At 44.5% G+C, this 24451-nt stretch overlaps 1 protein-coding gene across 1 annotated transcript in view; it reads right to left on the bottom strand.

The window, feature by feature from the left end:
- Window positions 1–432: 432 nt before the first annotated feature.
- DCX (doublecortin) overlaps window positions 433–24451 on the bottom strand; it is a 152871-nt gene continuing 128852 nt past the window's right edge. The window contains exons 5-6 of the mRNA XM_030209977.1: window positions 7515–7609; window positions 433–2605 (exon numbers count right to left, since the gene is read on the bottom strand). Coding sequence (XP_030065837.1) covers window positions 2549–2605; window positions 7515–7609 — 152 coding nt within the window. The 3' untranslated portion in view covers window positions 433–2548. The remainder of the gene's footprint in view (window positions 2606–7514; window positions 7610–24451) is intronic.

The raw sequence follows: 24451 nt of genomic DNA, 5'->3' as shown, positions 1-24451 counted from the left end.
TGCCGAGGATATCACCGGGTATGAATTTGCATGTCAATCTCCAAGCCCAGCATAGCTGACAAAGGGAAAACCACACGTGGCTCCATTTGCAGTAAGTAGAAATGGCGGACTGAGGGATCATCTACAGAAATCCACATTTCTTTTGGGCAGGCGTCATCATCAGTTTAATATTTCACCATTACAAAGTGAAGTTATCAACAACCCAATGCAAGGACAGCATGCCAAAGTTGTTTCTAAGACTCTATAGGGTCCTTTTACCAAGCTACGGTAAAAAGGGCCCTGGGGTAGCGGCGGGCAGGTTCTGCCATGCACCAGGGCCCTTTTTACCGCAGGGGGTAAAAAGCCCCTAAAAAAGACATGGCCACGTGGTAAGAGTATTCTTACCATGTGGCCATGCGGGGGGGGGGGAAAGCATTAAGATGGTGGTAACCGAGCAGCGCACTAGAGAATATGGAATTATTTTCCATAGCGCCGGAAATGACGCGCTCGAGGTGTAAACACCGACGGCGGCCGCGTTGGGCTGGCGGTAGTTCCGGGTTGCATCGCAGCAGCCCCTATGGTATTCTGTTCAGACCCAAGAGACTTTTCCAGAAAACTGGATAATGGCAGGCCCTGATTTTCTTTATTTCCCCATAAAAGCAATCACTGGGTGGTAGAAACTACATATCACCAGGGACATTTCATCAGTGTGTCCTACTGCCTTTGTCAGGGGGTGTGCAGGTGCTGTCAAGTTTCTGTCACCAGCAGAAATGGGTTCTTGATAACAGACTGGTGGTACGGCAGGGCCTACACAGCTAAGAAAAGCACCTTGGAGAGGGATTTTACACAAGACAGAGTAGATGTTAAAATCATAGGTTAAGTTGCTGAAAAGTTACAGCTTGCTGAGCACAACCTGTGGCGAGTTATTTACAAGCTCCCACAAACTTGACTTTTAGCAGGCTTTGTTATACATTTTAGAGTTGTAGACATCAGAGAATGTTTAGAACCAAATTAAACTTTATTCCTCACCTCAGGCCTTTCTTCCTGAGATGGCCTGGGAGGTGAAGCATCAAAGGAGGAGGAGGAGGCTATGAGGAGTTGTGATCTTAGCTTTATGAATGATATCCAGTGACTCGATCTGGGGCTGTGGCTGCAGGTTGTGAGGGGAGCCTTGTGCTTCACCCCTGGCCAAGGACTTTCTCCTCTGTGAACATGCACCAAGGTGTCAATAGCTTACGGGGGCTGCCACAGGTGTAATGGTAAGCTTTGAGTGGGCCGAGGGTGCCAGTGCCACCGCTGGCCATCCCAAGGCAATGGAAGGTTAAGTGACTTGCACAAGACCAGAAGGAGCTGCTGGGGAATTTGGACTGGGCCCTCTATTCCCTAGCCTACTGCTCTGACCAATATGCTACTCCTCTGCCCCCTGTAAGAACCAGACTTGGTGTGTTGATGGGGAAGTGAGAGGGGGAGAAATTGATTCAACTGGAAGTATAAAGGAGTCAAAAGAACTAAATTATACATTGGCCTCATTGATCAAGGGCACAGGAGCCAGCTCTGTAGGTGCCAGCAGGTCAGAGCACCCCGAATATTGAGCAAATGCCTTCATTGTGTACAGAGCTGGGTACTCCTAACCATTTTGAAATGTTGGCGCCTATGATCGAGGAAAGAGCATAGGGCACACATTTTAAATAAAGCAACCAGAGCCCTGCTTGCAAGAGATTTCTCCTTGAGAGGGCATTAGCCTGGGAAAATACCAAGAACCTATATGGCAGGGCCTACTACCTCTCAGCTCCTGTATTTTTGGCGGTTATATCAGGATTTACTGCTTAAAGTGGGCATCCAGGGACAAAGCTCGTTTGGGCATAATTGAGATCTTCTAGTTGCCCATGTCTGTTCAGACTATGGCTTAACAATCCTTCTTTTCAAATGAAAATGTGTACGGGTTTACACTGATTCTTCCAGGACCCCTTCCTCATGACAGTGACATCAGCTCCTGAAAGCCCACGTTTCAACTTAGTTACACTTTCTCAGCAGAAGACTGCGTTAAGCAGAGACAAGTTGCTTATCTATTATCGGGAGGGGGACTCTTGCTAGCTGTGCTCTTCGTGGTGACAAACCCTTCGTTAATACGAATTACAAACAGGAAAAGGGGTTCCTGCAAGCTCCCACCAGCACATCGCTTGTTATGTTATAAAGGGTGAGGGAGGGAGGGAATTCTGTGTTTCTCCATAATCTAAAGCAAATATGTGCATACCAAGCAGAAGGAGCAAATGAGAAAACAAGAGGAAGTGGGTGAGCTCATCGACGCACTTGTAGTTTCTAACGGCAGAGGATCGGAAGGGTCCTAGTTCTGCATCCCTAGGAAATTACTTGACCCGAAGGTTTCAGTTTATCCCTACTGACTGAAAGGCGTTGGTTTGTGGCAGGAAGAGAAAGCACAGGAAAGAAGAAAACAAAATGGCAAATAGTTTGTGTCCTTTTGATTCGAAAGCACCAATGTGACCAGTCGGCTTCTGATTCTTCCTTGCAGAGCTGTCAAAAGCGCTTGGACACGTAGAGTCGAACTGCCTTACATGGAGTCACCGAGAGAATCTGAGTCATCCAAGGACAGAGGGAGGTACAGATCCTGTAGGAAGAAAGGAGACAGTATTGATTTCTGTGTTCAGCGCCCAGCCCACATTTTCTAAGGGAGTTACAAATGACCACAACAAGGACAGTGTCTGGTTCTGTCACCTGCTGATTCTGCTGTGGATCTAGTGATTTCACAACATTGCCCGTGGATGATTCTGGCAAGCAGTGAAAATACCCACTGCTGTATTTTTGCACATAACCACTGCAATGATCTAGGACTTCATTTCCTGGCATAGCTCATTGGCTAGGTACACCCTCAGTCAGTGGTGTGCTGGAGCAGGCTCTCACAGGCTCGCAAGAGCCGGTTGTTAAGTTTTTAAGAATTTTGGGAGCCGGTTGTTAAAGTAGGGCCCTGCATGGCTACTTTAACAACTGGCTCCCAAAATGTGGGCTTGGGCCCCCTGCTGAATTATCTTTTACTTTGCTGGTGGGGATGCTGAGCCCTGTCAGCCAAGTAAATAGACTACTGCTGCTCCCCGCTCCTTGTTTACAGCTCTGGGTAGCAGCTGGGACGTCTCGAGCATGTGAGAGAAGTTCCAGCATGCTGCTCAGAGCAAGACGTTGGGAGTGGTGGCAGTCCATTTATTGGCTGCCAGCAAAGGTATGCCTAGCGTGCCCGCACGAAAGGAGGGAGAAGAGAGAGGCAAGTGTTGCTCCCACCCCCCCCCCCCCCCCCCACCACCCCTGGTCCTTCTAACTGCAGAGTTGGCTACGTCCGGAGAAAGAGTCTGTTGTTAAACATTTACCAGCACACCCCTGCCCTCAGTTAAGTACCGGAGCTCACGGTTGACATACTGTCTCATGCTAGCAACTGAACTAGGCTAGTGTTTCTCAAGCCAGTCCTGGAGTCGCCCTTGCCACAATGAATAAGCATGAGAGAGATTGGCGTGTAATAGAGATATGCACATTCTCTAATGCACATTCATTGTTGATATCCTGAAAACCTGACTGGCTGGTGGGTACTCCAGGACTATCTTGAGAAACACTGGTCCAGGCTACAAAGAATCTTAGCAGATTGAACCAGTAAATATTTCCTCTGACCGTCTTGCCTCTATCTTGATAGTCTGTGGGCGAAGCCGATAGTTACTCACTGCTAACTAGTTAGCTATCCAGACAGATTAGATAGCCAGCCAGTTGGGTTTTCAGGATACCCGCACTGCATATGCATGAGATCGATTTGCATATCGAGGAGGCAGTCAATGCAAATCTATCTTAAGGGTGTGTCCCAAGAACTGGGTTGAGAAGCACTGAGATAGATTCAGGCTAGTGGTTTGAATATTCCCACTGACCGGATGGCACAACCAATCAGTGCCGACTCCAGATAGTCTGAGGCAGCCACTATTCAGATACTGCTGCTGACTATCCTGATTTTTTTTTTTTTTTTGGGGGGGGCGGGGGGGGGGTTACCCACAGCATCCAATATTTAAGACAACACTGACCGTTGTAGGCTCAGTAATAGCTTATGTTCTAATGGAAGTTGACGATGCCCTTCCACAAATCATCTATTAATTACTTGGCTCTTCAACCAGGTCTTTAATGGAAGAAGTAAATGACACCAGCTGCACATACTATATATAGGAGGACATGATTCCCCACTCCTACCTTAGCTAAAATAATGTTCAAGCACCTTTCTGAACTCATTTGCAATGTTCTTTAAATTAATCCCTTATTTTCTTACGCCTGTTACTCTATCTTATCTATCTATATGTTCCATCTTTGCTTATACCCTAGGCCAGTGTTTCCCAAGTCCAGTCCTGGAGTACCCCCTTGCCATTCAGGTTTTCAGGACATCCACAATGAATACGCATGAAAGAGATTTGCATATAATGGAGGCATATTTATTGTTCATGCATATTTATTGTGGATATCCTGAAAACCTGAGTGGCAAGGAGGTACTCCAGGACTAGACTTGGGAAACACTGTCCTAGGCTGCCTATGAAAATGTTCTATTGCGTATTGTGTTGACATTGTAAATAGTATACTATGCCATACTTTGTATTGTTGGTTGAATATTTTTACTGCTGTAATTGTCTATTGCTTATGTTTGACTTATTTTTGCTGTACACTGTCTTGAGTGAATTCCTTCAAAAAAGTGGTAAATAAATCCTAATAAATAAATAGATGAAATAAATAATGCTGTTCCCTGATTTTGTATTATTCGGTAAGAGCTAACATCATACAGGAGGACTACAGTCATGTTTTTATTTTCTTTTATCATTTGTTTTTATGTTTTATATTATTTTATAGTTTTATATTATTAGGTAAGTTATTTTTAATAAGATGCCTGTGTTGTTTTTTTTTTTACTATAATATTTTTATTATTAAACTATGTTGTGATATTTTAAGAGAATGTTAGTTATTGTTTGATGTTTTATTGTAACCTGCCTAGATTGAAAGATAGAGCAGCATATAAAGCTGTAAAATAACTAACCCCCCGATACTCAGCCGGCGGCGGGCTGTGTGGTAATTGCCTGATGCCCGCGGTCAGACTGCATATTCAATGCCGGGCCATTTCCGGCGACCGGCATTGTATATTTGGTTTCATTTTTGACCACAGCAACTTAACCATTCATCGCTAACCGGTTAAGCGCTTACCCCCAGATCCTATATATTGCGCCTAGATTTCCACGCGGAAATCTAAGCGCATTCTAAAACAATGTGCTTATTTTAATTACTGAGCATGCTAATGAGCACCAATAATTGGAACCTAACAAGCAATTAAGAGCTGTAATGGGCATTAATTAGAATTTCTGCTCACTAATGTCTAAGCACATTAGGTTACAGAATACACCCGGGTTCTAATCCGCACATTTAAAAAGGGACGTTCCAGACACTTTTAAATGGGTGTGATGTGGGTATTCCTACATTCCATGCGCATACTTATAGAATTTGCTGCCTAGCAGTTAAGATAAGCCTGCTATTTTATGCATAGGGTTACCATACGTCCGGATTTACCTGGACATGTCCTCTTTTTGAGGACATGTCTGGGCGTCCGGGCGGGTTTTGCCAGTCCGCCCATTTGTCCGGATTTCTGGACAAACGGGTGGGCGGGTGGCAGACCTATCCTAGCCTCCCCTTCCTTACTATCTACTGCCCTGGTGGTCTAGTGACCTCTTCGGGACAGGAAAGAGCCCCCTCTTTCCTGCCTGGAGCGCTGCCCTTGCCCTGCATCCTGTTGCTGTGTGACAGTCTCAGGATTCAAAATGGCCACCGAGAGTTGAAGCGTCCTCGCAAGACTTCAACTCTCGGCGGCCATTTTTAATCCCAAGACCATCACAGCAACAGGATGCAGGGCAAGGGCAGCGCTCCGGGCAGGAAAGAGGGGGCTCTTTCCTGCCCCGAAGAGGTCACTAGGCCACCAGGGCAGTAGATAGTAAGTAAGGGGAGGAGAGGGGAATATGTGACCCCGGGGAGGGGAGGTGACGGGGGGCAGGGGAGGGGAATATATGACCCGGGGGAGGGGAGGTGATGGGAGGGAGGGGAGGGGAATATGTGACCCAGGGGGAGGGGAATATGTGGTGTGGGCAGGGCAGGGGTGGGGTGGGCAGGGGGGCACGACATGTGTCCTCTTTTTCAGAGGACAAAATATGGTAACCCTATTTATGCAGCCTATTTTAACCACTAAATATAGCTGGTTTGACGCTGAATATCCTGCCTAACTGCCTATGTCACACGATATAGCTGGTTAGTGGCTAGCCATGGATATTCAGGAAGAGATAACCAGTTATCTCCTGCTGAATTGCCGCAGTTAGGTGCTAAAATGCTGTTTAACCAGCCAGGAGCCATTCTTGGCTGGTTAAATAGCTTTGCATATTGGCACGATCAGTATTTAAGCTGTGTACCCTAGTTCATCAAATATATGTTATGGCTCTGTCCAATTTGCAAGATCTTGTTGACACACCTGAAAGAAATGCTAGAGCAGACTCAAGGGAGTTTTTGATTCTCCATTATCCAAAATTTAGTAAGTTAATTTATAAAACCTCACATTCCGCTGGGTTTTCATTTCAAGCAACAATATGGTGGAATTCACTACCACAGGAAATAAGGTGTCAGGAGAATTATCTTTCCTTCAGAAAAATGTCAAAAACTTTCTTATCGCATAGATTCCTGTTACAACCGAATTAGGAAATGATGTAAATGAAAGGTATATTAATTGTTTTATTTTATTGAAACTTGTTATACATTACTAAGCTGCGCACCAAAATGGACTTACCGCCTGACTACTGCATAGCTTTTGCGGTAATTTCATTTTTGGCGCACATCCAATATGCGAGTCCAAAAAATAATTTTTATTTTCGGATGCGCGTATTGGACGCGCGCCAAGTGGCATTTGATGTGCATAGGTCATTACCACCCGGTTACCACGTGAGACTTTTACCGTTAGGTCAATGGCTGGCAGTAAGGCCTCAGACCCAAAATGGACGCGTGGCAATTTTCATTTTGCCGCATGTCCATTTTTGGCAAAAATATAAAAAAGGCATTTTTTACAGGTGTGCTGAAAAATGATTCTGCGTGCGCCCAAATCACTCATCTACACTACCGCAGGCCATTTTTCGGCGCCTTTGTAACTCCTAATTGCTACCAATTAAGTGCTTGTTAACTCCAATAACTGATTGTTCACGCATAATTGACTAATTACTTTACGTGCCGATCTGGAATCCCTGTCCAAATTTGGGTGACCTATACAGAATCAAGGGGTTTCTAACGTAATGGACTGAGTTTCCAGTGATTCTGTACCTGTGGAATGTTTCAGACAGAAAGAGAAAACTGCAGTCGGCTCTTGTCAGAATACTTACGCTTTCATGTGATTTCTTGAGGATTAGATAATCATTTGTTTTTATTACCAGCAAAACCCTCGTGTGTATAGGAGAACTAGATCCAGTAAGGTATAAGAAACGTAATACCTTGTGTTTCCTCAGACTTCCGGGACTGGTAGGTGTGGAGATTGGAGACTGCTTGGATTTGGGTGTGGAGAGTTGGCTGCTTGATGTTCCATTGGCTATCGTAAAACAAGGCAAAAATCAGAAAACGGTTAGAAAGGGAAAACAAATAGAAATTTTGCACATTCTTGACACTTTGAAGCCAAAGGTCACAACTACTGTATAAGGGAAGTAAATTATTTGAGAAATAAAATATTCTGTATTAGAAGGAAGCAGGCTGACCTTTTGATTTTACTTCCCCTGCAGCTTTGAAAAATTAGAATGCAAATAAGTTTATATGTATTCAACTAAACTTATGCTACAAAATATCCAGACTTTGAACGATTAGAATTAACTTAGGGTCCTTTTACTAAGGTGTGCTAATGGATTTAGAATGCACTAAATGATTAGATGCCCATTATATTCCTATGGGCGTTTCATCATTTAGAGTGTGCTAATTGTTAACGTGCGTTAAATCTGGTAGTGCACCTTAATAAAAGGACCCCTTAGTTTAATAAAAGACTGGGTGACACTAAACTGAAAGACTGAAATCCATATTTTTCCAGAGATGGAGGCTGAAGAATTAGGCTGGAGAAAGAAGTAATAGGAGAAAGGATAACCCTACAACATATATATCGTAAATCACAGGGACCTGACGGTTTTTTTTTTTTAACATTGTAGAAATAAGGCATTATATACCAAAAGTCAACATATCAAACTCATGACTTTTGTAACACCTGTGCTAAAAATCTATTACTCTTGACATAGTTCTATCTTGCAAAAATAAATATGTCATCAGAAAGGGTTGTGTTTAACCCTTCCACTCCACTCAGTGTTTTATAGAGCTCTATAATATCTCCCCTCAGCCCTCTCTTCCCCAGGCTGAACAGTCCTATCCTCTTTAACCTTTCGTCAGGAGTTATTCCATTGCCTTAATCATTTTGGTAGCCCTTTTCTGTACATTTTCTAATTCCACTACAGCTTTTTTGAGATGTGGTGACAAGAGTTGCAGACAGTACTGAAGTTTAGGTCACACCGTGGAGCAATACAGAAGTTTTGATTCTTTGTTTTATTCTCTGTTTCTTTCCTAGTGATTCTTAACTGTGTATAGTATATACTAAATGCATTTAGGGTCTGATTTTATTAACAGGAAAAGTCAAAAAAGGCATTTATTTTAAGCCTAGTTTACAAAAGGCAAAATAGGAACCTATCTGGGCCTTTTACAAAGGTATGCTAGCACATTTTAAAAAATGCGTGCGCTAAACACTAGACACACCCTTCTATTCCTATGGGCATCTCTAGTGTTTAGTGCACACCAGGGGCGTAGCCAGACCTCGGCAGTAGGGGGGGCCAGAGCCCGAGGTGGGGGGCACTATTTAGCCGCCTCCCCCCGCCACTTTGGACCCCCCCCCCCGCCGCCGCAAAACTCCTCCCCCATCACCACCAGGTACCTTGTTTGCTGGTGGGGGTTCCCATCCCCTGCCAGCCGAAGAGTCTTCTTCAGCGCCGGTCGACTCTGGTGCCTTCGTTGTGTGATGATGTTTCGAACTCCTGATGTCCTGCACCGTGCAGGACGTAAGGCATCAAAAATAGATTATCACAAAATGAAGACGTCGGAGTCGACCGGCGCTGAAGAAGACTCTTCAGCTGGCAGGGGTTGGGGACCCCTGCCAGCAAACAAGGTACCTGATATGGCGGCGGGGTGGGCGGTGGTGGGGGGGGGTTGGCGGCTGGTGGGGGGTCAATTGTAGAGGGGGCCAGGGCTTAATCTGTGGAGGCCCATGCCCCCATGGCCCCACGTAGCTATGCCCCCGGTGCATACTAAGAACGCTACCGTGCCATCGAAAATGACCCCCTATGTGCTTTTCAAAACAGGCTCCAGAACCAGCGCCAGTAGAGAACAGATGCGAACGCACGCATTTCCACCAGCTCTGAAGTGTGCACGTACCTTGTGTCTGTACTTGGGCATTTTATAAACTACATGCACAGACTGTAACTCCGCCCCATCCTGCCCCGCTCAGATAACACATGGCAGAACTAGAAACCTGCATTGTTTTGTCACTGTGCATACATTACATTCTCTCCTCATAAGCCATGTCAGTGGTAAAACACCCCCCCCCCCCCCACCACCACCCCTAATTCTTATAGTTTTCTGAACTAAATTTTAAACTATAAGAATTGGAGATTACCAGTGAAATGAAACATTGAACGGAGTTTTAATGCTGCATAAGGAGGGGGTTTTTTTTAATGCTAGTGATTCACTCTGTAAGTCTTAATCACTCCAGTGGGAGGAGATGGGGTTCTGAGGTTTTTTTTCCCTGCTATTTTTAGCACTCATCCTTGCACGGTGTGTAATATTGAAATAAGAGTGATACTGCTGATGCTGGCTTATGAGGAGAGAATTGAATGAATAAATTGATAACAATCTTTTCTACACTCTGTTTTTTTTCATATTTATTATAATTACTTTGCATATATTACATATTTATGCCATCTCCACAGTTTTATATAAGCTTTTATACACAAGAAAACCTTTATTAAATTATCCCCTTAAAGCCTTTCCTTCAGACACTAGTAAATCAATCCACCGGCACAGCAATACGAACACAGTTTCCCCTTTACCCTGACTTTCCCTAAAGAATTTGCACATTGTAAAAAGGCAACATTTTCTTGGCTTTATTTGCATTTTACAAATACATAAAAAAAAAAAAAGAAGTAGAATCACCATATAAGATATTCAGGGATTTTACCAGCAGGAATTCAGCTCTTTTCAAATTTATAAATAAAGCAATTGTTCAATAACAAAAGGACTAAAACAGCACCAAATGCTGCATCACACTAGGAAGAAAAAAAGTCTCCCCCACCCCCTCTAAAATTATCAAACACAAAATGGAACATTTGGGCACTTGTGGTCTTCTCCACAGTGGCTTATAGATTTGTTCATAGCAAATGCCAGTGTAAATCTTTCAGAAGGCTTCACTTTTTTGTACCGTAAATCTGCATTACATAAGTACATAAGTAATGCCACACTGGGAACAGACCAAGGGTCCATCGAGCCCAGCATCCTGTCCACGACAGCGGCCAATCCAGGCCAAGGGCACCTGGCGAGCTTCCCAAACATACAAACATTCTATATATGTTATTCCTGGAATTGTGGATTTTTCCCAAGTCCTTTTAGTAGTGGTTTATGGACTTGTCCGTTAGGAAACTGTCTAACCCCTTTTTAAACTCTGCTAAGCTAACCGCCTTCGCCATGTTCTCCGGCAACACGTTCCACTGACAATGTCCATAATCCATTTATACCAGGGCAATTTTGAACACCCTAATTACATGCAAAGTACACATGGACTGCTCTACTTAAGTACTGTGCAGCAAATTCTCATAGGGAAAGAGTACTTTGCATCTATTATTTGTGTAGGTGGCTGCCTTAGGGCACTTAAAAAATGTAAAGGTGTGTGTGCTGTTTACTGTCCCTGACCTAACCCCACCCCATCCCATAGGAATACCTCTGTACCTCTCCACCCATAGGCGGTCGGTGGCCCAACTGTTTGGGGAGGCTAAAGGGGGTTGAGTTAGGGGTGGGGCCAGGGGTGGAGCTTAAATCCATAATTGTCTGATAACACACAGAAAAAAAATAAATAAAAATAAAAGTCACAATACCTTTTATTAAATTTAGATATTAGATACATATCATATGTCAAAGAATAAAAAATTTAGGCTCTTAGGTAGAAAGCTGAAATCCAGATCCTCCAGGGTAGCATTTTCTGAAATGCTACCTGTGCCACGCGCAGGGCCCAAGAGACAGGCAGAGCTCCAGAGTCTCAATGCGTGGATGAGACGATGGTGCAGGGAGGAGGGCTTTAGATTTGTTAGGAACTGGGCAACATTCTGGGGAAGGGGGAGCCTATTCCGAAAGGATGGGCTCCATCTTAACCAGAGTGGGACCAGGCTGCTGGCATCGGCGTTTAAGAAGGAGATAGAGCAGCTTTTAAACTAGAAATGGGGGGAAGGCCGACAGTCGCTCAAAAGAGCATGGTTCGGGATAAGGTATCTTTCAAAGATATCACCATAACAGGGAAGATAGAGTATCCTGATAGTGAGGTTGCAAAAGAGATTGTAGTAGATCGGGTATCTTTAAATAACAATAAAAATCAGACAAAAGATTGCCAATTAATACTGTCAAGTACTAAGCATGATGTACTTAGGAACAACAAACATAGTTTGAAATGTCTATATGCGAATGCCAGGAGCCTAAGAAATAAGATGGGGGAGTTAGAATATATTGCACTAAATGAAAAATTAGATATAATAGGCATCTCTGAGACCTGGTGGAAGGAGGATAACCAGTGGGACACTGTCATAACGGGGTACAAATTATATCGTAGTGATAGGGTGAATCGGATTGGTGGAGGGGTAGCATTGTATATTAACGAGAGCCTTGAATCAAATAGATTGAAAATTCTGCAGGAAGCAAAACACTCCTTGGAATCACTGTGGATTGAAATTCCATGTGCAAAGGGGAAAAGGATAGTGATAGGAGTGTACTACCGTCCGCCTGGCCAGGACGAACAGACGGATGCGGAAATGTTAAAGGAAATCAGGGACGCAAACAAACTGGGCAACACAATAATAATGGGGGATTTCAATTACCCGCATATAGACTGGGTTAATGTAACATCTGTACACGCAAGGGACATAAGATTTCTTGATGAAATCAAGGACAGCTTCATGGAACAGCTAGTTCAGGAGCCGACAAGAGAAGGAAAAATACTAGACTTAGTCCTTAGTGGTGCTCATGATCTAGTGCAGGGGGTAACGATACGAGGGCCGCTTGATAACAGTGATCATAATATGATCGGTTTTGATATTGGCATTGAAGGAAGTGAAACTAGGAAATCAAGTACGCTAGCGTTTAACTATAGAAAAGGTGATTACGACAAAATGAGAAAAATGGTGAAAAAAGACTGAAAGGAGCAGCTCGCAGAGTAAAAAACTTGCATCAGGCGAGGATGCTGTTTAAAAACACCATCCTGGAGGTTCAGGACAAATATATTCCACGTATTAGAAAAAAGGGAAAAAGACTAAACGTCAGCCGGCGTGGCTAAACAGTAAGATAAAGGAAATCATTAGAGCCAAAAAACAATCCTTCAGAAAGTGGAGAAGAGAACCAACTGAAAGTAACAGGATAGATCATAAGGAATGCCAAGCCAAATGCAAAGCGGAGATAAGGAGGGCAAAAAAGGACTTTGAGAAGAAATTAGCGTTGGAAGCAAAAATACATAGTAAAAACTTTTTTAGATACATTAAAAGCAGGAAACCGGCCAAAGAGTCGGTTGGGCCGCTGGACGAAAATGGTGTTAAAGGGGCGATCAAGGAGGACAAAGCCGTAGCGGAGAAATTAAATGAATTCTTTGCTTCACCGAGGAGGATTTGGGGGGGACACCGGTGCCGGAAAGAATATTTGAAGCGGGGGAGTCGGAGAAACTAAACAAATTCTCTGTAACCTTGGAGGATGTAATGGGTCAGTTCAGCAAGCTGAAGAGTAGTAAATCACCGGGACCTGATGGTATTCATCCCAGAGTATTAATAGAACTAAAAAATGAACTTGCGGAGCTACTGTTAGAAATATGCAATCTGTCCCTAAAATCGAGTGTAATACCGGAAGACTGGAGGGTAGCCAATGTTACTCCGATTTTTAAGAAAGGTTCCAGAGGAGATCCGGGAAATTATAGACCGGTGAGTCTGACGTCGGTGCCGGGCAAGATGGTGGAGGCTATTATAAGAATAAAATTGCAGAGCATATACAAAAACATGGACTGATGAGACAAAGTCAGCACGGATTTAGTGAAGGGAAGTCTTGCCTCACCAATCTAATGCATTTTTTTGAGGGGGTAAGCAAACATGTGGACAATGGGGAGCCGGTTGATATTGTATATCTGGATTTTCAGAAGGCGTTTGACAAAGTGCCGCACGAAAGACTCCTGAAGAAATTGCAGAGTCATGGAATCGGAGGTAGGGTATTATTATGGATTAAGAACTGGTTGAAAGATAGGAAGCAGAGAGTAGGATTGCGTGGCCAGTATTCTCAGTGGAGGAGGGTAGTTAGTGGGGTCCCGCAGGGGTCTGTGCTGGGTCCGTTGCTTTTTAATGTATTTATAAATGACCTAGAGATGGGAATAACTAGTGAGGTAATTAAATTCGCCGATGACACAAAATTATTCAGGGTCGTCAAGTCGCAGGAGGAATGTGAACGATTACAGGAGGACCTTGCGAGACTGGGAGAATGGGCGTGCAAGTGGCAGATGAAGTTCAATGTTGACAAGTGCAAAGTGATGCATGTGGGTAAGAGGAACCCGAATTATAGCTACGTCTTGCAAGGTTCCGCGTTAGGAGTTACGGATCAAGAAAGGGATCTGGGTGTCGTCGTCGATGATACGCTGAAACCTTCTGCTCAGTGTGCTGCTGCGGCTAGGAAAGCGAATAGAATGTTGGGTGTTATTAGGAAGGGTATGGAGTCCAGGTGTGCGGATGTTATAATGCCGTTGTATCGCTCCATGGTGCGACCGCACCTGGAGTATTGTGTTCAGTACTGGTCTCCGTATCTCAAAAAAGATATAGTAGAATTGGAAAAGGTACAGCGAAGGGCGACGAAAATGATAGTGGGGATGGGACGACTTTCCTATGAAGAGAGGCTGAGAAGGCTAGGGCTTTTCAGCTTGGAGAAGAGACGGCTGAGGGGAGATATGATAGAAGTGTATAAAATAATGAGTGGAATGGATCGGGTGGATGTGAAGCGACTGTTCACGCTATCCAAAAATACTAGGACTAGAGGGCATGAGTTGAAGCTACAGTGTGGTAAATTTAAAACGAATCGGAGAAAATTTTTCTTCACCCAACGTGTAATTAGACTCTGGAATTCATTGCCGGAGAACGTGGTACGGGCGGTTAGCTTGACGGAGTTTAAAAAGGGGTTAGATAGATTCCTAAAGGACAAGTCCATAGACCGCTATTAAATGGACTGGAAAAATTCCTCATTTTTAGGTATAACTTGTCTGGAATGTTTTTACGTTTGGGGAGCGTGCCAGGTGCCCTTGACCTGGATTGGCCACTGTCGGTGACAGGATGCTGGGCTAGATGGACCTTTGGTCTTTCCCAGTATGGCACTACTTATGTACTTATGTAAAGTGATTGCTCAAAGCATATTCTAACCATAATCGCTCAACTGCAAAACACTATGCACATCTTTGTGGAAAAACACACTCAGAACTTTACTGTACCAAAAATATTACACTGGGCAGAACCTAATACACCATTAGGGGCTTAAAGCCCATTTAGTTATGTTTAAACAAAAGAGATCTGCATTAAAAAAATATTTATTTTTATTTTGACCTATAAAACCACTTGTCCCTGAAACATGCCTAAAAACAGAATAATCCAGTTGTGTATCTAAAATGCTAATTCCTACAAATGAGATGACATTAAAATGTGATTCCATGTGCCCCAGCTTTAGCCTTGTTACCATCAACAAGATGCAGCAGCTCAAAAGTTTGTTTGGGCTGAAGGCAGTGAGGATGTCATGCTGGGGAAACACATTAACCAAATTGGCTTCCTTGTTTACTTACTGGGCTACAAAGGCTCACTTCCACTCGTTTTGGGAGTCTTGCATCTTTCTCCCTCTTTCTTCTGCTGCCTGCTGTCCCCCCCCCCCCCCCCCCCCCCCCCCCCCCCCCCGGGTCCTCATTTTTACTGCACTGAAGAGTTCTGCCTGGGCACAGGCAATTCAGAGACTCAGAGTCAGCCTTCTGCCAGTGTCGGGGCTTCTCCTCAGGGGCGTCCTGGACTCTAACGTAACTTCCTCTTTTCTGCAGAGCTGGGAGGGAGTGAGACACGCCTGAAGAGAAAGCCCCGACGCTGGCAGAAGGCTGACTCTTAATTGCCGGTGCCGAGGCAGAACTCTTCAGTGCAGTAAAAATGACGATGGAGACGGCGGGCAGCAGAAGAAACACAAGATGGTCAGGTTTGGGCTGGGGAGGCTTAGCCTCTTATACTGGGTGCCTATGTCTCCACCCTCATCTCTCCCTACATTCCTCCCTGGAAACTCTGTTCACTGGGTAAATCTCTCTTATCTGCACCCTTCTCCTCCACTGCTAACTCCAGACTTTTATCTTGCTGCACCATATGCTTGGAATAGACTTCCTGAGCCAGTACGTCAAGCTCCATCTCTGGCCATCTTCAAATCTAAGCTAAAAGCCCACCTTTTTGATGCTGCTTTTAACTCCTAACCCTTATTCACTTTGTTCAGAACCCTTATCATCCTCACTTTAATATTCCCTTATCTCTTGTTTGTCTATCCTAATTTTTTTTTTGTTACATTTGTACCCCGCGCTTTCCCACTCATGGCAGGCTCAATGCGGCTTACATGGGGCAATGGAGGGTTAAGTGACTTGCCAGAGTCACAAGGAGCTACCTGTGCCTGAAGTGGGAATTGAACTCAGTTCCTCAGTTCCCCAGGACCAAAGTCCACCACCCTAACCACTAGGCCACTCCTCCACTCCACATTAGATTGTCGAGCAGGGACTGTCTTTTCATGTTCAAGTGTACAGCACTGCGTACGTCTAGTAGCGCTATAGAAATGATAAGTAGTAGTCTTTGGGGTTCCGGAATCTTGCTACTCTTTGGGATTCCACACAGAATCTTGCTACTATGGGATTCCGGAATCTTGCTGTTCTTAAGGATTCTGCATGGAATCTTGCTACTCTGTCCTAATTAGATTATAAGCTCTGTCGAGCAGGGACTGTCTCTTCATGTTCAAGTGTACAGCACTGCATACGTCTAGTAGCGCTATAGAAATGATAAGTAGTAGTCTTTGGGGTTCCGGAATCTTGCTACTCTTTGGGATTCCACACAGAATCTTGCTACTATGGGATTCCGGAATCTTGCTGTTCTTTGGGATTCTGCATGGAATCTTGCTACTCTTTGTCCTAATTAGATTGTAAGCTCTGTCGAGCAGGGACTGTCTCTTCATGTTCAAGTGTACAGCGCTGCGTACCTGTAGTAGCGCTATAGAAATGATAAGTAGTAGTAGTAGTTGTAGTGGTAGTAGAATACCTGTTTCTAAACTGGATAAATTAATGCATGTTGTCGAACCCTGTGTATACTGTTAGCTGGATTGGGAAGGGCCACTTTTAGAATGGCCAGTTTCACTGGATAAATATGTATTTAGGTCCTCGTTATGGGGGGTCTTTTGAAAGCGGGCTAGCATTTTTAGCGCGTGTTAAAAATAGGCACACACTAAACGCTAAAGACGCCAATATATTCCTACGGGCATCTTTAGCGTTTAGAGTGTGCCTATTTTAACGCATGCTATAAATGCCAGTGTACCTATGAAAAAGATCCCCAATATGTTGGTATTTAGAGCCTGAGTAAGCCAATGTTTTCTTTCCAGAACATTCCAAAATGGACACATCTCCATTGAAGTCTACAAGAAGAGATGGGTAAACAGATGCACATTGGGAAGAATAATCAAAATCATAGTTATCTAACACTAGTGTCCACTTTAGGAGTCAACACTCAAGAAAAAGATCTAAGTATCATTGTAGACGATACACTGAAATCTTCTGCCCAGTGTGCGGTGGCGGTGGCCAAAAAAGCAAACAGGATGCTAGGAATTATTAGGAGACGAATGCTAAACAAGACCAAGAATATTATAATGCCTTCGTAATGCTCCATGGTGTGACCTCACCTTAAGTATTGTGTTCAATTTTGGTTGCTATATGTCAAAAAAGATTTAGCAGAATTAGATAAGGTTCAAAGAAGAGCGACCAAAATAATAAAGGGGATGGAACTGTTCCCATATGAGGAAAGGCTAAAGAGGTTAGGGCTCTTCAGTTTGGAAAGGAGATGGCTGAGGGGGGATATAATTGAGGTCTACAAAATCCTGAGTGGTGTGGAGTAGGTGGAGGTGAATCAATTTTTCACTCATTCAAAAAGTACAAAGACCAGGGGACACTTAATGAAATGGCATGGAAATAATTTTAAAACAAATAGGAGGAAATATATTTTCACTCAAAGAATAGTTAAGCTCCGGAACTCATTGCCAGAGGATGTGGTAAAGATGGTTAGCGTATCTGGGTTTAACAATGGCTCGGAAAAGTTCCTGGAGGTAGACATGGGGAAGTCACTGCTTACCCTGGGATTGGTAGCATGGAATCTCTTTACTGTTTGGGTTTCTGCCAGGTACTTGTGACTGGCTTGGCCACTGCTGGAAGCAGGATACTGGGCTAGATGAACCATTGGTCTGATCCAGTATGGCTATTCTTATGTTCTAACCAGCTGAAAATTATACTGAAAGGAACACATAAGCATACTATCTTGTCCTAGAAATATCTTTTACTGTCCTGCCAATTGATGGAGTTTCTTTCCTTTCTACTCTAATTTTAGTCTGTACATGGCCCTGCTTTGCGTGCCGTTTGGGTGGTACAGCAAGTTTTAATAAACTATAATTATGGGGTAAATGTTCAGCTGGCGATGGTGAACGACATTTTGCTATTTGCCGCCAGCCTTATGCCTGAATATCCAATGCTGGGCCAATATTCAGCCCTTATGGGGGAGATTCTATATATGGCACCTAAAAAATCCAAGTGAAAAACATTTCTGACTAAGTAAATTCTCTAAGTGGCGCTTAGATTTGGGTGCGGTATATCCCAGTGCCTAAAACTATGCGCCTCCATTTAAACCAATGAAAATATGGCGTAACTCCTATGTGTATTGTGTAACAAGGCAAGCCCCAGAGATTCCCCAGTGAAGCAGTTGAGCCCAGAACTACGGGTCCCAGAAGTCCTTGCAAGAATGACAGAAGAGAGTAGTCCTAAAAAAATGGAATGGATTCCCTGCCCCAGCAGGGGGAGAAATGGCTTGAGGCAGAGTGAGCCTGTTATTCCCTTCCCCACTAGAGGGAGAGGGAAGGATGAAGCTCAGTATCCCTAGCTTTGCCATCAGTATATAATTCCCCCCCCCGCCGTGAGAAGGGGAGAGCAGATTTCCTGGAGACTCTCGGTCACCAGGGAGGAGGAGAGATGAAGGGAGAGAGAGATTCCATGGAGTACATGGAGGAAGGAAGTAGCCTGCCACTAGAGCTGCCCAAGGGAGAGGAGCCAGCTACCATGGAGTGGGAGAATTCAAAGGTTGCCCTGCCCAGCACATGAAGGCAGTGGAGGAGGCCACACCGGGCATGGTGCTGAGAGGTGGGAGAAACTGCCAACCCTGCTCCTTACAGGGTTCTCTCTGTGCTGTGAAAAGGCAGGTGATTTGTGGTATTGGTTTGATGTGCAAAGGCTGTCCATGAAGATTTGTTCTGAACTGTTGTGCTATATTGGAAGTGTGCTGAACTCTTACTAAACCCTTCTGAAGGAGGGGGGAAGGGAAAGCTAATGCCCTAATAGATAGGGTTACCATATTTTGTCCCCCAAAAAGGAGGATACATGCCCCTCCCCCACCACACACCCCGCCCCCTTTCACACCCTCGCTTCACCCCCCTGTCACATTTTCCCCTCCCCCCTGTCACATACCCCGTCGCCCCCCTCACCTTACTACTGCCCTGGTGGTCTAGTGACCTCTTCGGGGCAGGAAAGAGCTGAAGTCTCGTGAGGTCACGTCAACTCTCGGTGGCCATTTTGAATCGGCGCCGAGGATCATCAACAGGAAACATGCATGCAGGGTAGCACTCTGGGCAGGAAAGAGGGGGCTCTTTCCTGCCCCGAAGGCAGAAGAGGTCACTGGACCACCAGGGCACTAGTAAGTAAGGGGAGGGGAGGCTAGCAATCTGCCCGTTTGTCCGGATTTCTGGAACTTTACCGGAACATATTTACTTGATGTAAAAGGAGCCTGATGCGGCCACGTTTCAGCAAATGCCTGCATCAGGGGCACACAATAATATCCAAATTTACAATAGTCACAGATAAAAAGACATGCACTTCTAACAGCCAATTACAGTGCTGGAGAAAGTGTGACATAAGTTTACAAGCTGATGTCTCTGTCTTTGAAGGGATGATACATATTCCCAGTGTGTTTTTTTCTAGCAAAAAAGGTGCCAATACTCAAATGCTAGGCCACCCTTCAGGGGTGGGGTGATCACTGAGGGACCCACCCCATAATAGCCAGGCCCCCTGCAACCAGTCACAGACTCTATGACAAGACTGAATTGGTGTGTAGAGCCTGAGCTCTTTCATTCAAACTTGGGGTCATTGGGTCAATTTTAGCAGACAACGGAAAAGGTGCCGGTACTCAGTACCCCCAAGTACCCCCTCAAAAAAAGTCCTGCATATTCCACAATTGACAGTGACGGAAGTGCATTTCTTCTTTTTTTTTCTGCGACTGCTGGAAATCTGGATATTCATGTTTGCCCTGATACAGGCATCAACCGAAACGTGGCCACGTTGGGCTAGTTTTACATCAAGTGAAAACGCTTCAATAAAGATATCATTACCATACTGCAGTTTCCTGTAATTGATATCCAACTCTATGCTTTGTCTGTGGCTTGTGGGTTGGATTTTACCACTACCTTTGACTATTCCTCCTGCAGCCAACAGATATCTTCCTTCAACAGAAGGAATTGAGTTCTTCCTTTTGAACTGAAAGCTGAGTTATTCCCTACATGTGCAGAGGCTACCATACTGTGATTAGCAGTCTGCTGAGCTTGCAAAAGCATGCCTCTTCTTCCATTCTTCTACCCCAAATTAATAGGCAAGGATATGACAAGCCTGGCACTGAGACTTACTGAAGAAATAGTCTAATGGTTAGAGCACCCAAGAACCAGCAAAAGCCAGTTCAAATCCCACTGCAGCTCCTTGTGACCTTGAGCAAATCAAAGGAATAAACCTAGATTGTCATCCCTCTGAGGATAGGGAAATACCTACCGTATCTGAATGTAATTTGCCTTGGCTAGAACCGGAAAAGGCCAGAGCCAAATCAAATAAATATAAAATTGATCTACAAGGAGTAGCAAAAAAAATGTTTACCTAATTAAATTGAATGTTAAAGGAGTCAAAATCATTCAAAGGACACACCATTTATCATTCTGGTTACTATAGTTGAAGATTCCGAGAGCTTTCTCACTCAACCATGTCAAACATTAATAGATAGGAATTCTTGCATCCTGCTCCTTATCAGAGCCTCGTAGGCATCACCCTAAGGCACGAGTACAACGTGGACAGTGGAGCAGAAGAGTGGACTTCATCAGAGCCACGTGCAAGCATCACACTGATACAGATAAAACACGAATGCAGCACAGACAGCTAAAAAGTGACCTCAGCAACAGATGCTTTTTAAAAACAAGGGACACCATCATAATAAAAAGACGTAAGTCTTCTCACCACAAAACAAACCTCCCTTCATCCATAAAAACCCTGGAACATACTCTCTCAATGTCGGACAAACTGAAGATCCTTGGAATTACTATTGACACCAACCTAACCCTGGAGAGCCAAGCCTCTGCCACCACAAAGAAAATGTTCCATGCAATGTGGAAACTCAAACGGATCAAACAATCCTTCCCAAGGGAAACTTTCCGTAACATAATTCAAACAATGGTACTATCACATGTTGACTACTATAACGCCGTATATACGGGATGCAAAGAACAGATCTTAAGGAAACTCCAGACCGCGCAGAACATGGCAGCTAGACTCATTTTCGGAAAGACAAGATTCGAAAGTGCTAAACCCCTATGTGAAATACTGCACTGGCTACCAATCAAGGAACGAATAGCCTTCAAACTTTGCACTCTGGTCCACAAAATAATCCATGGTCTGGCCCCAACCTACAAGACCAAACTTATCGACTTACCAACTAGAAACATCATCGAATCATCAAGAACGTTTCTAAACCTGCATTACCCAAACTGTAAAGGACTAAAATACAAATCAACATATGCATCTAGCTTTTCCTACATTTGCACCCAGCTCTGGAACGCTTTACCTAGAAGCATTAAAACTGTGAACACCCATCTAAAATTCTGAAAAGACCTCAAGACTCACCTCTTCCGGAAAGCCTACCCAGCAGACCCGAACTAATTCATGAACAATGCATCACATCTTTCGATCTAAGAAATGAACAATACCCCTTCCATATAATCCTATTACTTCAAACTGTAAGAATGTTACCACTCCAGTTATAATTAAGTGTACTTCTACCCTTATCCTACTCTGTATTGCTCACTAGAAGCTGTAGTCCCATCCCCGGAGACTTATCAGCCTCATTGGTATTACTTCTCTATCCTACTAAATATTCGTCCCAGAGTTGTATTCTCTTTTCCGGAACCTTATCAGCTTCCTTGCACCTACTCTATTTTCCACTCTGTATATATTCCCGGAGTTGGTACTCTCCTCTCCGGAACCTGTAAGCCACATTGAGCCTACTGCTATGCGGGAAAATGTGGGATACAAATGTAATAAATAAATATAGAAGGAGGTACAAAACCAGAAGTATTAGGTACGATGAAGAAAGGATGCCTGGGAGTAAGAAACTGGTTTATTACTATTTTGAAGAGTAGCTAGTGCTGGTACTTTGACGAACTTAAAGTACCAGGACTGCAACTCTGGGCCCAGGCAATGAATTCGTAGCAATTCACAACCTTGGTAATTACCGACACAATCGTATAAATCTTTGTCCTGTCTGGTTTTAGAGACGAGTGTTCAATGTTTAGCTACTGGCACAGTGTGTAAAGCAGGAGGGAAGGGTAATGCCTGTGATCTCTTTTCAGTAAATTCGTAGTTCTCTGCCATTGCAAAACTGCCCTTATTTGTATGGATGTGCTGTCCGGACTAACGCAGCAACGAGAGGCCGCACAAACAACAGATAGAACACCAACCAAGAGCTCGTTCAGTCCCAGGAAAGCACAGTTTGTTCTCTGCCAGCCACAAAGAATAGATACATAAGTGTATGCTGAGCTGACACGCCTCTTGTACCTGGCCAGGATTTTGCACCCATGCCAGCGATGCTCCTGGAATGAAGGCGAACATAGAGCTTTGGAATAACCTTCGGGAAGCTGCCATTTTTCTAGATTTAAGAATGATGAAATTTGCTACTATCAAAATAATTAGATGTAAAACCTCCAGCTGACTGCTGTCCAGCTGATGCTCCCAGTCGCACAACAGGGACTTTTGTGAGGGTGAAGGGGCAATGGCTACTAGCCAGGAGGCTACAAAGGTATTGGATGCAGCCTGCCCTCTTGACCACAATAGGTTGCTATGGTTACAGACCCCCTTCTAGTATCAGGAGTAAGAAAAATCAGAAAAGAATGCACTGCGGTATGATAGCTCAAGGGCAGGGGGGGAGGGGGAGGAGAAGGGCTCTGTTTTAAATTCCTCCCTGCCTTCCATTACCAGGAAAGCAATAAACGCTCAGCCAGTGGCTCCCGACTTGGTCCTTAAGTCCTCCTTTTCCAGTCTGGTTCTCATGATATCTGCAATGAAAATTCATGAGCTAAATCTGCATAGGATGGAGATAGTGTATGCCAATCTCATGCATATTCATGGTAGCTATCTTGAAAAGCAGAACACCTATGTCAGGGCTTCTGAAATCTATCTGGTACCTCACAGCTAGTTGAGTTTTCAGAATATTCACAATGGATATGCATGAGATAATTTGCATGCACTGGAAACCCAGTATATGCAAATTAACCTAGGCATATTCATTATGGAAATCCTGAAAACCCGGAACTGCGGGATCGCGAGGACAGGTTTAGAAAGTCCTACGCTAGGTGGTACTTGAGGACTGGGTTGAGAAGCCTGATGAATATCATATCCTGGCTGTTCCTGTCCTAGTTGGGACCCACTGAAGGTGTGGGCATGCCCAAACTAGTTACTGTCGTTTTAAGACATCAGAACACTCACCTCTCAGCATTTTTGGGTTGTGAGTCTGTTTTGCCCAACATACATAACTGGACCATAAATCCCATATGCCTTAGTTGCAACTAGGAATGAGTGGGCCAAAAAGCACATCTTCAATTAAAAACCCATATATAACCCAGTCATTTATTGCCAGATTTATTAGATTGAAACCTAAGGTTGCATCAAAGTCTTCTGAAAAAATATCTGGGACAAAGAAAGCTCTCTATGGCACTAACTGTCTGGAGGACTGCCAGCCCTCCACCTCTATTAAAATTTGGATAGGGGTGAGAATGATAGTGTTCATTTAATATCAACCTGTACCGTAATCCAGTAAACCTTTCCTAACAATAAATATCCAAGTCATGGCCCAGGGAAAGAACTGAGAGGAAGAAGAAGTCAACCCCCTAGTAATTTATTGAGGGGGGGTGGGGGGAAGCAAGCTAAGTCCTGAACTGAAGCTCTTCCAGTCTACTACTGCAATTGACAAACAAGAGTGCTATGTCCTTTTGACAAACTCTCTTGCTTCCAACCTTCACCATCTCTTTGCCACACTGAACTCCCTCCTCAAAATACCTTCACCTCCAACCCCCACTCCTTCACTTTCTGCCCAGACTATGGCTGACTACTTCTATGACACAGTTCATAAGATTAATCTTTAATTCTCCACCAAGTCACCTCAATCTCTCCATCACTGGAAGGGGGGGGGGGGCAGGAGGGGCAGTCCGCCCCGGGTGCAGGCGCTCGGGGTGTGCCGGCCCCGCTGGTTCCCTGCTCTCTCTGCCCCGGAACAGGTTACTTCCTATTCCGGGGCAGAGAGAGCAGGAAACCAGCGGGGCCGACGCAGCTCCGAGTGACGTGCACTCGGGGCGGATCGGCCCTACTGCAGGTAAGAATGCGGTCTGGGGGGGGGGGGTTGCGCTCCGGGGGAGGGGTGCGCCGTGGCGACCCGCCCCGGGTGCCATTAGCCCTCGCTATGGCACTGCTCTCCATCCCCCCTGCTTCATTCTCACAACCTTCCTTCAAGACCTGTCACCC

Source organism: Microcaecilia unicolor, chromosome 7 (genome assembly GCF_901765095.1).
Source record: "Microcaecilia unicolor chromosome 7, aMicUni1.1, whole genome shotgun sequence".
In the NCBI taxonomy this organism is placed as follows: Eukaryota; Metazoa; Chordata; class Amphibia; order Gymnophiona; family Siphonopidae; genus Microcaecilia; species Microcaecilia unicolor.
The sequence above is the reverse complement of the archived record's forward strand: the minus strand, read 5'-3'. Positions and strand labels throughout refer to the sequence as shown.